The sequence below is a fragment of the Acanthamoeba castellanii genome (assembly GCF_000313135.1).
Source record: "Acanthamoeba castellanii str. Neff unplaced genomic scaffold scf7180000084639, whole genome shotgun sequence".
Taxonomy (NCBI): domain Eukaryota; phylum Discosea; order Longamoebia; family Acanthamoebidae; genus Acanthamoeba; species Acanthamoeba castellanii.
The window spans coordinates 451,237-465,659 of record NW_004457431.1 but is presented as its reverse complement, the minus strand read 5'-3'; the positions used below and the strand labels follow the sequence as shown (position 1 = coordinate 465,659).

Sequence of the window (14,423 nt, the reverse complement as noted above, 5' to 3'; positions counted from 1 at the left end):
TACACGAGGGGCGAATGGAACACACCCCATCAGGAGTGATGCCCTGGCTTTGGTTGCCAATTCTGGAATTTGGCTTTGAAGTCGGGATCGAGAGCAAACTTGGCCGTGGAGGAGGAGGGGGAGGACGAGGGGAGCTGATGAGGAGCTCGAGACGGTTGATAGCCTGCTGCCGATGTCGTTGAGGATGAAGAGTCGTACTGTCGGCTGTTCCTATCCTTCGCATCGAGGTAGGTCTTGTACTTGTCCACCCACTCCTTCGGCATGGTGGGATCATCATTATCGGACTCGCGCGGATTCACGAGCCGTTCTGTTTCTTCATTCACTTCGGTGCTCGGGCAGCAACCCATCTTGCGTGACAACCCCTTCCGGCTTCTTCTGCTGACCACTCTCTGCCACCGCGCACGTGGACCTTGCTCTTCGGCTGGCCCTTCTGTTCCGCTTTTCCTTCTCTCTTTCCTCAAGGCCCGACCACAAGAAAAAGAAGAAGAAAGTCCACGGCCAACCAAAGGAGACCCTGGCATGGACAAGGTGGGTGAAACGCTGGAGCGGCTGCGGGAGGAGGGGAAGCTCCCGCGCCTTATCGCGTTCGACCTGGACTACACCTTGTGGAGCTGCTACTGTGAGTTCCAGTTGCCGCCCTTCACCCCCGCCACCAAGGGGGCTGCGGCAGGTGAAAACACCGGCAAGGGGAAGCAGACGATGAGGCACAGCGGCGGTCCGGGCGCGGATGCCTTCGACAAGCACGGTGCCGGCATTCGCCTCTACCCCGACGTGCGCCCCATATTCCAGGCTCTCCTCGCTCTGCAGAAGGAGCTCGGAGGAGGAGGAGGAAAAGAGTTGGCGCTGGCGGTCGCCTCACGCACTCCGACGCCGGACCACGCCACGCAACTCCTGACCACGCTGGGCATGCTGGATAGGTTGTTGTTTTGCACTTCAAACCGCACCACACCACCACTTGCACGCTATCCTTGCTGAGGATCGAGTGTATTGGGTCCGTGTGCATGCGTGCAGCTTCCAGAACCATCAGATCTTCCCAGGCAGTAAGATCACGCACTTCAATCGTATCCGAAAGCAAACACGACTTGCCTTTGAAGATATGATCTTCTTCGACGATGGTACGCATTGGAATCTCGCGCTCGCAACTCACCACTCTACTCACTCTTCGTGCTGCACAGAAAGGAGGAACGTAAAGGAAGTGGGCGCCATGGGTGTGACCGCCGTCCTTGTTGACAACGGCCTCACCTGTGCCGACTTTCTGCGAGGCACGTGCGCCCCCCCCCCAATCTGTCTGTGCCAATCCGATCCGGCTGTAGGTCGCTCTAACCGCGCCTTCACGTTGTGCAGGGCTGAACCAACATGCCGAACGTAGAGCAGATGCCTGACAGTCAGTCCCGAAGGAACCAGGAATGGATCGACCCGCGGGACGCCACACACGAGCGAAACACTCTATTCTTCCGTTCGATGAATCATGCGCTCACTGTACAGGCGAGAAAGATGGGTGGTTCAGGAAGCTGAAGGCCAAAACACGTGGGCCGCCTCGCACGGTTCCTTCTCCCTCTTGACTGCTTCTGGTCCTTACTCGTGCGCCTGAATGAAGAGGATACACCACAAAGGAATAATCAGCCAACAATCATAGGCACCCCATACTCTTGTGACGAGGATGTGCACAGAGCTTCAATAGTGGTCAGAGTAAGATGCGTTCTCACTTGCATGCTCGATCCTCCAGAGAAAGAGAAAATCTATGTCCAGTGGTTTACCGAGGTGATGCATCTGTATCACCCCGACCTAAAGAGCTGAACAAACGATAGAGGAGGGAGAGCGAAAGAGAGGAGTAGAAAGCGGAGGATCAAGCAAGCATCAAACCTTTTACCATTCATCATCCCACTCTCTCTTATGGTGTTCCCTGGTTGTTGTTGTTGGTGGTTATTGTAATATTATACTTTGGTTGGTCGTGTCTGTGGGGCGGGCCGCCCAAAGAGGGGCAGCCACTTGCAAAAATTTGGCTATGAAGCCAAGCTACGTGCTTGGAAGTTGGGGTGTCAGCACATACCCGCCCGTCCCTAAACGGTCATCAGCGTGTATCCTTTCACCCTGCCATAAGGACGGCTAACCTTCCCACTGCCTCGTTTGGATTTTTATGCGGCCACCACACGAATTTCAATTATGGGAACGACGCGCAAAAATAATCCCCCCCCCCATACGTGCCGACTTCCTGTTGGGTGGGTTGGTGGTACCTTGACAGAGCGCGTCTCACTGTTGGGGGAGGTGCGAGCTCGGTCAGGCCAGAGAGGTATTGAGGTACTCCACAAAGGTGTCGCCGATGTGCTCCACCCGCGGCGGGTGCATTTGCGAGATCTTGAGGAACTGGCGCTGCATTCGTCGCAGCTCTGCGAGATTGAACTTCTTCACCAGCCGAACGTGCGCCGCCAAGTCAAGGAAGCCAACCACAAAGAAGGAGCAGGAGGTCACACGGCACTGAGCACGCACACGCACAGACGCGCAGAGAAAGAGGTAGGAGAAGAATTGGAGGGGGTGGAGGTTGCATTAAGGATATCTTTTGCTCGGCCTTGGGTACGGGGATGCAATCCCCGAGCATTGCGTGCGTCTGGGCCTGCAGGATGGCGGCGATGATCTCCTGTGTGGTCTTGTCCAACTCGTACACGAAGTTGGTGTCGGAGATCACTTGCTATGGCGGCACAATAGAGAAAGGAGTGCATCGTTAGAAAAACGCAGCAAAACAAATAACGACCAAGTGTTGCGGTCGCAAGGTGCGTACGGGAAGGGTGGCGATGTTTGGTGGCTTCTGGTGTCGTTCAAAGAGCGCTTCATTGATTCGATCCAGCGGAAGCTCTTGGTCTGGTTGATTGTTGGGGAGCAGCAGAGTCAGGCAAGCAGCAGCCGCATATATGACAAGCTAGGGAGGGGGAGGGGTAACGACCTTGCTCTAGTCGGAACAAGGGCGCGTCCCACCGGTTCTTCTCTATGGGTGCCTCAAAGCGGCTGGCCAGGTCTTTGAGGCTGTAGAGCGAGATGAATGGCGGTCACATCGCGATGGCGTTAGCCAGCGTACTCTCTTGTAGCATTGGGACGAGCGCCACGAAGGAAAGCGAAGACATACAGGACGGGGTCGAGCCGCTTTTCGCCTCGGCCTTCGTTCCACTCCAGCGCAGTGTCAAGAGGGACGTCGAACCAGATCTTCTCGAAAAAGACCAAAAAAAGTGAGTGGGCGGGCGATTAATCATACGCAGCAAGTGCGATGTTGTGTGTAGGTACCACGCAATTGGGAGTGCGCTGAGCACGAGCGATGCAATAAAGCTCGTAACGGTAGCCCTTGATGTAGTTCATAGAATCAAGAATGACCACGCAGTCCTTCGACAGAAAGCGCTCCACCCCGGCCTTCAATCCCGCCCTCAGGTTCTTCTCAGAAAAATTATCTTGGCTTGGTCAGCATCAAGCACCACCTGGTGGTGCAACATCACCCACCTCCTTCTATCTCTTCTTCCCGCGCCAAAGAATCAGCCCCGAGCGGCGTACCTTTATAGCCATCGGCCTTCGTAATGTGCAGGGATTCTTCATTGATCAGGTGCACCTTCTTGCCGCTCTCTACGAAGTGTTTCTCCAGCAACTGGGCATGATGGGTCTTCCCGCTGCAGGGAATGCCACAGATGACCACCAGTGGCATCTTCTCTGGCCAGATGATCCTTCGGCGTAGAAAGAAAATAAGGGAAATGTGAAGAGGCCCGACAGAGGGAAAAAGAAAGAAGAAAAATTCAATTCGGCGGTCTTTGCGTGGCGCATCGCATCACATCTGCTCTTTCTAGAAGTTCTTCTCACCATTGCCGCATTCTACTTGCTGCGCAACACTGCGCGATCGATGAATTCACCCGAACCTGGCCTGATGGAAGCCTTTGCTGCCGTGACCCAAGCCGTGCGCACGGCCACTCGCCAAAGTACTCTCCTCCTGCCGCCCATTACGTGACGTTTTATGGCCTTTGGATACTGATGTATATTTCACACACAGCATTCTATGGCGACAATTTGTGGGTCGAGCCCGACGTGCGTCTTTACCGCCTCGATGCCTTTCATCGCCATTATCATTATCATCATAATCTTTTATTTATTCACAATCTTTTATTTATTCTACTTTTTCGGCCATCAGATGGAGGAGATCTTGTCGGGTGGCACTCCCGCGGATGCTGCCGACCACTCGCCCCTAGCAACAAGTCTGGGCGACTTTGAAGTGCTCGGCTCAGAGCTGGACGCTGAAGGTACTACCTACCACCTTCTCTCCTGTTACTACGGCTTCCTCTCAGCGCTTGTGTCTAATTCATTATTAATTATTGATTGTGCAGAGGAAGAGGTGGACATTCCCCGCGGGGAGAGGAAGGCACCCCTTTCGCCCCAAGAGTGGCGCTCCTTCTTCGACGAGACCGGCAGGATCACCAACGAACGCAAACTCAGGAAGAAGATCTTCTACGGGGTACACCCTGATCCTCCTTGAGCGTTGGGGATGTTGTGAATGCACCCATTGGCTAACGCTTCTGGCGATGTGTTGCTGCTGCCGTTTAAATGGCTTGTGCTTCAGGGTGTCGATCCGTCGATCCGTCGAGAGGTGTGGAAGTACTTGCTCCGGTACTATCCCTTCGATTCCACCCAGGAGGACCGGCTTATCATCAGGCAGAGCAAAGCGTATGCACAACCATCACTCCTCCAGATCTCTTAATTGGGAATTGCTCGACTTAGCGTAGCTCACCCACCCTTGGCACCTCAGGGTCGAGTACCGGATGTACAAAACGCAGTGGGAATCGATCACGCCAGAGCAGGAAAGCCATCACTCCATCTTCAGAGAGCGCAAGCACGCCATCGGTATGGCTTGCGTCCTCGCTCCGAGGGGAGTTGTACGTGCAATAGCCACTTACGCTGCTCCCCCCCCCTGCCGCGCTCTCGCAGACAAGGACGTGGTGCGGACGGACAGAACGACGGCGTTCTTTCAAGATCTGGCGGGGCCGAACCTCAGACAGCTCAACGACATTCTTGTCACATACACCTTCTTCAACTTCGATCTCGGTGCGGGCAACACCAGCCCCCCCTCCCAATCTCTGCCTTTTTCACGGCTTAGCTAGCGACCTAACTCGTGTACTCCCCTCTTTCCAGGCTACGTGCAGGGGATGAACGACCTTCTGTCGCCCACCATGATGATCATGGAAGACGAAGTGGACTCGTTCTGGTGCTTCAAGGGCATAATGGACAACATGGTAGGCACTCCTCCCCGCTTATCGTTCGCTCATCAATCGACGCACACTGTTGCGTTTCCCGATCACTGACGTGTGCCCGTTGCATCGGCCCAGGCGGACAACTTCGAACGCGAACAACTGGGAATGCGAGTGCAGTTGGCGCAGCTTCGCGAGATCCTCTCCGTGCTCGACCGCCAGCTTTACGATCACATGGCCAAGCACGACAGCCTTAACATGTTTTTCTGCTTCCGTTGGCTCCTTATCCTCTTCAAGCGCGAGTTCGACCTGTCCGAAACGCAGACCATCTGGGAGGTGCGTGCCCTCTCATCACCCTCAGCTGACACGAACCTTACACGATCTTCTTTTTTCCTCGCACCCAACAGGCGCTGTGGTCGCGGCACATGTCCGACTATTTCCACCTCTTCATTGCGGCGGCTATCTTACTGGCCGAGAAGAAGAAGATCATCGTACACGACATGGGCTTTGACGAAACGCTTCGGGTATCCTTCCCGACGCCATGGCGTTGACGTAACGCGTTGAATTTCAGAGCTTTTTCAAGTCTAACCGCCTCGTGTGCGCGCGCTCGAAACCAGCACGTGAACTCGTTGGCGGGAAACCTGAATGCGAACGAAGCGCTGATTGAAGCAGAGCGGCTGTACAAGAAGTATCTTGTGCGGACTGGGTGCGCAAGCGACGAGGAACTAAAGGCGAGAATGATGGTGGTCGATGCCGAGATCCGACCGCCGAAGAGACCTCTGCCCCCCAACATCTTTGATGCCGTCCGCGCCGGCTAAGATCGACCTCTACGGAGACCACTACGTTGCCGCTTATCCGCCTGCTATCCTGTACATACAACAATGCAAAGCCCTCTCTTGCCACACGTCGCCAAGCGCACGCACAGAAACAGGAAACGAAAACAAGCAAAATAGAAAAGAAAACCACCATAAAAAAGAAGATATCGCCCCACCCAGATTTGAACTGGGGTCCCAGGTACCAGAAACCTATATGCTGCCAACTACACCATGAGGCGCTCTTGATGTGCTCCTACACCTCAAGCAAAAGATTTGATGCTCTCGCCTGGGTGGTTGATCAGTTGACCGGAAATGGGGTGAACCAACGCTCTCGCCCATTCGAAAACTTTTTCCGAATGTACGAAAAGAATGTACGAAGTATTAGGACACTCCGCGTGCTTCCTCGCGTTCCAGGCGAGGAAGGCCACCGGAGGTCTAGATCGCAGAGAGACGGTGCATGTTGGCTTACGGTATCCGTTCGGTGGTCGCTCTCCAACCGCCTGACCTGGCACATAAAAGGCCACGCTGTGCTGCCTTCCCCCAATCTCTCTTAAAAACAACCACACTGCCATAACATAACATGAAGGCCATCCTCGCTCTCTTCGCCCTCCTCTTCGTCGTCAATGCTGCGCAGGCCGTCCTGTTCTTCTGCCAGGACAGCACCTTCGACCCCGAGCAGCCCTCCTTCGACAACCTGCTCGACTTCTACGCTGAGCGGAGCGACTTCAGGGGCCTGAGGGACTACTTCTACGACATCACCCACAACGCCGATCTCGGTAACACCACCGTCGAGGCGGACATCATCGACCTGCTCAAGGCCAAGCTCACCGAGCAGGGCTACGACCTGGCCACCCACAGCTTCACCATCACCCGCTCCAACGGTGACATCACCATGGACACTGGTCTTGGCGTCAACCCCGTCATCGATAACCACGGTGGTCGCTACTCGCTCGGCAAGGTACCCTTCTCTCCATCAAAACTGCCCATCTTTCTCTTTCTTTGCACTGACCCCCGCCTTCCCCCCAACGCGCATCCACCAGCCCATGCTCTGCAGGGACTTCGAGACGATCGTCTTCGACTACACCTACGTGACCCGCACGGGCAAGCAGTACAGGTTCTGGTCGCAAGCCGTCCAGACCAGCGTCCAGAAGCAGTTCTTCTCCTTCAGGTGGAACATCATGGTCAACTAGGTGTTGCGTCCTCGGTCCCAACTTCGCTTGGGCAACAAGTGTTGTGTGCAATATAAACTCCCCTCCGATCTCCGTTCACCGAACGCCGGTGATGTTAGTGTTCATTTATTCGGTCATCTCACGTGGCTGGTTGGTTCGGAGTTAAAAACTCACTGACGGGCCGCGTCAACGAGCACCGCGGAGGAAGGTAGACCACGGGGAGAGGGTGGTTGCGGGAGAGGTGTCGGACTCCCTCGTGATCTGCGACACCAGGGTTGGCCTGTACTCACTGCTACCGCGGAGGCCAACCGCATAGACCTGCAGAGACCACCACCCGTAAGTGACAACTCGCGGGCAGAGAATTAAACAGTGGCAGACACATACAGTGAGAACGTCGCCGTCTTCGAGGTCCAAAGTGGACGAGTCGAACGTCAAGCCTCGCTCCATCACCAGCAGCGTGTATCTGTCCGTGTCGACTTCTCTATAACCTGAAGGGTGAAACGAATGGAGGGAAGGGTGGTGGGATGGCCTTCTAGTGAACGACCGGAGTGTATGTCCCGTACCTGTGCCTACGATCTCTCCGTGCTCCCCAAAGCTCACCTTGCTGAAGATCTTTTGGCCGCCCAACATCACATCGAGCGGGCTGAAGCCAGCGGCTGCATGGATGAAGCTGCACATGGCCAGTGCCGTCGGCGGTCAGTACATTCAACCCCGCGGTGATGAACGTGGTGAGGAGTACCTACCGGAATTTAGCCTGGCCGGCTCCGGGGTCGAGGTTGTCGTCGATAAAGGTGATGATGCGCAGCGGGTACTTCTCCAAGTCGGACAGCTGCCCGGTGAGTACCATGGTGAAATCTACACCGGTGATAACCACCAGGTTCTCCACCTCCATGATCACCTACGATGGACAGTGAATCGGAGGTAAAACGGCGCGAGTGGTGGATGAAAGCGTACCTTGGAGGTGTCATCATGAGCCACGACGCGCACGTCGTACATGCCGCCTTCGGCATGGTAGTAGTCGGTGTACTCGGCGAAGTCAAGGTCCGTGAAGATGGTGTGGGCGGTGGTGTTGAGCTTGGAACGCAGCTGAATGTCCACGGCCGGACCGTTGGCGACAGCGTGGAAGAAGTTGAGCCGGGCTTTGGCTTCGGCGGTCGCCAGCGACATGAAGAGGCACGATGCAATGACGATCACCAGGAACCTCAGGCTTGGACGCAGCATGGTTGGTTGAGCTCTTGGTATTCTTGGTGTGTTTGTTGGGTGTGTTTGTAAGCGAATGAATGCAGTTAGAGCACCTAGTCGATGGCCGATGGATCGCACAAGGCTAGAGCGCTCAACGCTCTTCACAAGGTCGTGAATCCGACGTGAGCGAGCTGAAATGTCTGAGGGCTCTCCGGAAGACCATGCCTGGGATTTCACGGCCACGGTAAGAACAAAGAAACAGGAAAAGAAAACAACCAAAAATGAAGATATCGCCCCACCCAGATTTGAACTGGGGTCCCAGGTACCAGAAACCTATATGCTGCCAACTACACCATGAGGCGCTCTTGATGTACCCCAAACCTTGAGAGTGAGTGACCAAAGAATAGAAGAATGACCCCTGGCGAGCAAGGCAGGAGTAAAAAGAAGAACTTGCGGAGCGAAACTTGAAGGATGAAGAGGGCCGCGGGCACGCTTTCGGGGTCTGCACCAACACACCTGGGAGACTTCCTACGCGTCACACAGGGCGCGTACCTGGTCGCGGATCAATTTGCGGCCCAGGCGGCGGTGAACAACCGCGCATCGATGCTGGGCCGCGCCATCTTCCGCTCACCGCCCCCTGCCATGCGCACCACCAGCGCCGATGCTGCCACAGCCACGGCCCCACAAACTGGAGCATCTGCTGCAGAAATCGCCACAACCCAGGTCCGGTCTTGCAGTATTGATTATGTGGAGTTCGTTGTGGATTAACTGCTCCCCCTGCAGGATGTGGCGGCGTCGTCATCGGTGCTAGCACCGCCAGTTGTTGTTCCCATCCCTCCCGTTGCTCCTGCACCCACCACGGCAACTGCACTCCCTCCCCACGCCGTACACTCTCCCGTGCCGCCCTCTGCCCCAGCGCCTTCTGCCCTCGCGGAATCCACCCCAGCACCCCAAGCGGCGAAGTTGAGTGGTGCCGGTGCCAAGGTGGAGGCCCAGGCTCCACCGCTGGAAGAACCACTCACGGTACCTCACGCCCACACACCTCATGTCAGTTGTTGCGTGTCGTTGCTGAGACCTCACAAACCGCAACGCAGAAGACTGCGCCACCGCCGCGACCGACATTCGACCGGATCAAATACCTCCAAGAGCAACAGGTACAACAACCGCCGACGCAGAGAGGAAACTTTTATGCCTCCCTGGAGGGATCTCACACTGCTCTCTACCACCAGCAACGAATCAAAGAGAACTCCAAGCAGCGAAAGGTCCCGAGCTCGCAGGTCGGCAGGCTCTGGCACTTTGGCGGTATGTATGAGAAAGCTGGCTTTGTAGTGGTAGTCGTCCTTACCATGGCGTGTGTGCCAGGCCTGGGCGTGAGGATGGGGATGGGGACCCTTGGCGAAGCCGCTATGAGGACGGTGGGGCTTGGGAGTTCCGCATCGGCTCATCCGGCAGTCACTCCCGTACGAGACCCGCCCTATCGCCAACGTTGGTGCATGGAACGGAGTTGCTCTTCGTTTTCTGTTGCTGATCCAAGACCTCCGTTGTCCAGGCCAACGCTCAGAGACTGACCAACACCCTCGGACGAATGCGCGGGGCGGCATTGAAACTGGGGCAAATGCTCTCCATTCAAGGTAACCACAACGTCCGAGCGATGATAAGGAATAGGTGGGTCTAATGGTCCTGCGTGTCACCCAGATTCTGCCCTGATCCCGCCAGAGCTGGCCGAAATCCTTGATCGAGTCCGCTACGCAGCCGACAGGATGCCAGACCAGCAGTTGGAGGTGCCGATCACCAAATGGCTCCAATACACTCGCCAGCTGACAAATCTCACTGCGCTGTCCCATACAGGATGTCATGAACCATGAACTCGGCCATGATTGGCGATCGCGAGTAAAGGAATTCGATCCTGTCCCCATCGCTGCCGCGTCGATCGGTCAAGTCCATCGAGGTGCACTCCCATTTCTTCTCCTGGTCGTCTCTGTCGCGTCGTGCTGTACCAACGCTGTGGGTGCGTAATGCCGCTGTTAGGCGTGCTCGCGGATGGAAGAGAGGTGGCCATCAAGGTGCAGTATCCGGGTGTTGCCGACAGTATATCAAGCGATCTGAACAACCTCGGAAGCTTGCTCAAGATGCTTGGAATTCTCCCCAAGGGCATGTATCTGGTATTTGTCATCCCCCCCCCTCCACACCTTCATTCCGTCGTTATCAAGGCGACCAGCAGGCGTCTTACGCGGCTTCCAGGAGAACACGCTTCGCGTGGCTCAGGATGAGCTTCTCTGGGAGACGGACTACCACAGGGAGGCCGAAGCGACCATGGTACGATATGGCGTACCCAATCACCCCCCCCCCTCTACACGCGCGCACACCATGACCTTGCGCTCACTTATCGAACACCGTGGCCAACTTGCAGAAAATGAAGGAGCTTTTGTCTGATGAAGAGATATTCGTCGTTCCAACAGTCATACCCGAGATGAGCTCCAAGAAGGGTACCCGCCTCTTCCAACAACAGGGAGCGATACTGCGTAACAGCGCGAACTGACACAAACTTTTTTTCTTCTCTCTTTACAGTGCTAACCACCGAACTGCTTGATGGACAGCCCATCGAGCATGTCGTCAAGGATGACCAAAAGACGAGAGACATGGTACACCCAAGTGCCGACTCTGCTTTGGGCTTTATCCGCTCACCGCCCGTGCGTCGTCGATCTAGGTCGCCGAGTCAATGCTGCGACTGTGCTTGCGAGAGATTTTCGAGTTCCGTTATATGCAGACTGACCCCAACTGGTCCAACTTCCTCTATAACCCTGAAACGAGAAAGGCACGACACTCACCTTACCTGCCTGACCGTGCACGGCCTTCGATAGGCTCCCGCTCTGACTCCTGCATCGGGTACTCCTCTAGATCGGCTTGTTGGACTTTGGCGCATGCCGGGACTTCAACAAAAGCTTCACGGACGAGTACATGCGCGTCATCTACTTCGCGGCGAAGCAAGACAGAGAGGGTATCATCGACGCATCGAGGAAGCTCAAGTTCCTCACAGGTACATCACCCCCCCCCCAATTCCCGCAGTCACGGATCCGTTCTGAAATCGTGTGTGCAACCACCAGGCGAGGAGCCTCCCATCATGAATGAGGCACACTGCAGCGCGGTGATGATCCTGGGAGAGCCTTTCGCCAAGCCTGGGCCCTTCAATTTTGGCGCGCAGAACGTGACGCAGCGCATCCACGAACTCATCCCCACCATGCTCAAATACCGGTACACTCACTACAAGGCTCCAATCCTCCGTGGTTCGGCAACTGACCGCTGGGTCCGTGTGTGCAGGCTCACACCGCCACCCACCGAGACCTATTCACTGCATCGCAAGCTGTCTGGCGCCTTCCTCCTGTGCGCCAAGCTGCAGGCTCAGTTCGCGTGCCAGCCCATGTTCATGGACCTCTACCGCAAATGTGGTCCTCAGTGAGACGTAATGTGGTGTAGCTGATACCAGGTCTTGGCTGTACAAGTCTGCACACATTCGTGTGAATCCATCCTCTAGTCATACATCCCAATTTGATTGACTACACCAGCATAACGAAGAGGGCGGGTCATTGGAGCAGGCACTTGCCAGAGCGAGCGGCCTCCATGGCCGCGATCCGCTCCTTGGCCGCCCGGCCCGTGCTCGACTTGTCGTAGAGCGCCTGCAGCACCTCCGCGCTCGGGACCCAGCACTCGACCCCGACCGCGCCAGAGCTGGCGAACGGGTCCACACCCAGCAGGGCCACCTCGGTCAGACGCAGGAACGTGTTCTCCACCTCGCTTCCGGTGCGGCTGCTCGTTTCGGCCCAGCCGGCGGCGCCCAACTCCAGGGCCAGCGCTTGGCCCTCCTCCGGTGACACTTGCCTTTGATGCTCCAAGTCGTTCTTCGTGCCAACTAGACGCACGCGCACACAAGCTTAGCTTGAGGTCACACGACAAGGGCAAGGCGGAGGGGAGGATTGGTCTACCAAGGAGGAAGGGCATCATGTCAACATCGTCGGGCAAGTTTCGCTGCACTTCGTTGATCCAAAACTTGGCATTCTCCCACGAGCTTCGGTTGGTAACGTCGTAGACCACCACCAGACCGCGCGACCCTCGGTAGTAGGCCCGCGTGATACTGCGGAAACGTTCCTGGCCCGCCGTGTCCCACACTGAGATGCCAACCCAGTTCAGTCAAACACTCTAATAATGCACTCCACGCACACGCACGCACAACACACACACACACACACACACACACACACACAGAGAGAGAGAGAGAGGTGGGGGTAATACCCTGAAGCTTGATGCGCTGGCCACACAGCTCGATGGTCTTGATTCCAAACTCAACACCGATGGTGCTGACGTAGGGCAGGCTGAATTCGTCCCTGAAGAATCGCGTGTGGAGGGAAGTCTTGCCCACACCTTTTTTGGGGCCAAAAAAGAACACCAGAGCGAGAGTCAGCCCCATGCGTTTACACAAACAGCACCATCAAATAGCCCGTAGTGAAGCGTACCGGCATCGCCGATGACGTTGAACTTGAAAAGTTGGTCGTAGTCGGCAGACTGTGGCGGCGATGGACGCGCAGAGGCTGTGGGTCCGGCGAATCCTCTTGCTGGAGAGAGATGAACTGGCCCGTCAGCTATCGATCTCATCAAGTGACATGCAGTTGAAAAGTTACCTTTACTGGTGGCGTACTGCTTGAGGCGGGGCTGGAGCCAGGCCATGTAGTGCGCTTTCCATCGCTTGCCCTCCGACCCCTTGTCGTCGCTGCTCCATCGAGCATGGCAGAATCGGCGCCACACGTGGTCATCGCTGCTCACTTCGTTCAGCATCTGTGGTGTGGAATATGTCAGCCAGGCAGGCGACGGAGGCGAATCGAGGTTGGGGGCGGGGTGGATACCGAGCAGGCCTGGGCGACAGCGCACAAGTCGCTGGGCTCCAGGAAAGCCATCACGTGCACCAGCGCGTCGAAGGGCATGAACAAGATGGGACACGCCCGATAGCTCCAGCTTTCGATGAGCTCCGCCACGGCCACGTGGCCCGCCTCTCTCGCCACCTGATATCATGCGGCCTCCATCAGCCTCCTACCCTGGACTCAACTGCAAGAGGGACGAGCAGTGAAGACGAGGAGATGAGGGGAGAGGAGGGGCTCACCTCGGCGGCATTGCCGTGCTTGCTCATCATCTGTGTGTCGGCTCGCGAAGAGAGAAGGAGCGACACGACAGCGGCGTGGCCATAGCGAGCGGCGTAGTGCAGCGCAGTTTCGCCCTGCTCGTCGGCTTTGTCGACATCACTCACATGTTTGCCTGTGCACGAACGGCCCACTCGAATGTCAGCACCGCGTCGGTGACCACAACCTCACAAACGACTGCACCTTGAAGGAGGAATTGGACAACGGGCCAATTGCCGCGAGCGCAGGCCACATGGAATGGCGTCATCCCGTGCCTATCGGGCCTGATAACCCACATGATATGGTGTTAATGCAGTGACACACGCTTATGAACGTGCGGCCGTGAAGTCATACCAATTCGGACTGGCGCCGATGTCCAGGAGCAGCTGCCAGAACTTGACCGCGGGCGAAGGCATGGCCCATCTTTGCACCGTGTTGACCCACCTCGCACCAACCGTCGCCGGCAACTGTGCCATTGGTTGCAAGGATTGGCGTACGCGCGATGGTGCGTGTGCGGTGGTGAGTTTGCGGTGGTGCGTGTATGCTAGGAGTGGTGCGCGTACGGCAGGGTAGGGACCCTTCTGTGTTTCGGCCAGGGCGTGCAGCTCTGAGCGCTTGCAATTCTGCTGATGGACATGGGCGCCGTGGTCGATGAGCAGGCGGGCCATGGCCATGTTGTTGCACTTGACCGCGGCGAGAAGCGGCAGCAGGCCCATGTCGTCAGCCTCATTCACGTCGCACCCTTCTGGTGGTCAAAAATGCCTCGGTGGTGAGAGGCTGGAAAGGCAGTACACCACCACCACCACTACGACGGCCGCAACGTACGAGGATGAGGGCTTGCACCGAAGTCTGGTCACCGTCGACCACAGCCGTTGTGAGGGC

At 56.5% G+C, this 14,423-nt stretch overlaps 8 protein-coding genes across 8 annotated transcripts; 5 read left to right on the top strand and 3 right to left on the bottom strand.

The window, feature by feature from the left end:
- Positions 1-519: 519 nt before the first annotated feature.
- ACA1_090240 (magnesiumdependent phosphatase-1, putative) lies at positions 520-1,369 on the top strand (the record flags this gene model as incomplete). The annotated part of the gene is made up of 4 exons (XM_004338691.1): positions 520-917; positions 1,012-1,115; positions 1,176-1,266; positions 1,345-1,369. 4 exons carry the CDS (start codon positions 520-522, stop codon positions 1,367-1,369), a joined length of 618 nt encoding a protein of 205 aa, XP_004338739.1.
- Positions 1,370-2,277: 908 nt separating this feature from the next.
- Positions 2,278-3,576, bottom strand: ACA1_090230 (Chromatin associated protein; the record flags this gene model as incomplete). Its single annotated transcript, XM_004338690.1, has 7 exons — positions 2,278-2,475; positions 2,576-2,686; positions 2,777-2,856; positions 2,939-3,018; positions 3,119-3,195; positions 3,274-3,417; positions 3,535-3,576. The coding sequence occupies 7 exons, from the start codon at positions 3,574-3,576 to the stop codon at positions 2,278-2,280; spliced, it is 732 nt and encodes a 243-aa protein (XP_004338738.1).
- A 322-nt stretch (positions 3,577-3,898) lies between these two features.
- ACA1_090220 (TBC domain containing protein) lies at positions 3,899-6,028 on the top strand (the record flags this gene model as incomplete). Its single annotated transcript, XM_004338689.1, has 11 exons — positions 3,899-3,950; positions 4,022-4,056; positions 4,160-4,268; positions 4,353-4,480; positions 4,586-4,689; positions 4,772-4,866; positions 4,951-5,067; positions 5,155-5,255; positions 5,349-5,546; positions 5,618-5,734; positions 5,828-6,028. 11 exons carry the CDS (start codon positions 3,899-3,901, stop codon positions 6,026-6,028), a joined length of 1,257 nt encoding a protein of 418 aa, XP_004338737.1.
- Positions 6,029-6,605: 577 nt separating this feature from the next.
- On the top strand, positions 6,606-7,215 carry ACA1_090210 (uncharacterized protein; the record flags this gene model as incomplete). The annotated part of the gene is made up of 2 exons (XM_004338688.1): positions 6,606-6,983; positions 7,066-7,215. The coding sequence occupies 2 exons, from the start codon at positions 6,606-6,608 to the stop codon at positions 7,213-7,215; spliced, it is 528 nt and encodes a 175-aa protein (XP_004338736.1).
- A 165-nt stretch (positions 7,216-7,380) lies between these two features.
- Positions 7,381-8,415, bottom strand: ACA1_090200 (cell wall anchor domain containing protein; the record flags this gene model as incomplete). Its single annotated transcript, XM_004338687.1, has 5 exons — positions 7,381-7,512; positions 7,579-7,682; positions 7,758-7,864; positions 7,938-8,092; positions 8,149-8,415. The coding sequence occupies 5 exons, from the start codon at positions 8,413-8,415 to the stop codon at positions 7,381-7,383; spliced, it is 765 nt and encodes a 254-aa protein (XP_004338735.1).
- A 432-nt stretch (positions 8,416-8,847) lies between these two features.
- ACA1_090190 (uncharacterized protein) lies at positions 8,848-10,241 on the top strand (the record flags this gene model as incomplete). Its single annotated transcript, XM_004338686.1, has 7 exons — positions 8,848-9,099; positions 9,160-9,399; positions 9,471-9,530; positions 9,606-9,678; positions 9,739-9,836; positions 9,926-10,007; positions 10,072-10,241. 7 exons carry the CDS (start codon positions 8,848-8,850, stop codon positions 10,239-10,241), a joined length of 975 nt encoding a protein of 324 aa, XP_004338734.1.
- Positions 10,242-10,391: 150 nt separating this feature from the next.
- ACA1_090180 (ABC1 domain containing protein) lies at positions 10,392-11,833 on the top strand (the record flags this gene model as incomplete). Its single annotated transcript, XM_004338685.1, has 7 exons — positions 10,392-10,531; positions 10,587-10,692; positions 10,787-10,862; positions 10,945-11,018; positions 11,275-11,413; positions 11,481-11,628; positions 11,695-11,833. 7 exons carry the CDS (start codon positions 10,392-10,394, stop codon positions 11,831-11,833), a joined length of 822 nt encoding a protein of 273 aa, XP_004338733.1.
- A 124-nt stretch (positions 11,834-11,957) lies between these two features.
- On the bottom strand, positions 11,958-14,257 carry ACA1_090170 (Ras subfamily protein; the record flags this gene model as incomplete). Its single annotated transcript, XM_004338684.1, has 10 exons — positions 11,958-12,283; positions 12,357-12,539; positions 12,664-12,792; positions 12,885-12,983; positions 13,050-13,203; positions 13,272-13,427; positions 13,526-13,677; positions 13,746-13,825; positions 13,896-14,008; positions 14,105-14,257. 10 exons carry the CDS (start codon positions 14,255-14,257, stop codon positions 11,958-11,960), a joined length of 1,545 nt encoding a protein of 514 aa, XP_004338732.1.
- Positions 14,258-14,423: the final 166 nt, after the last annotated feature.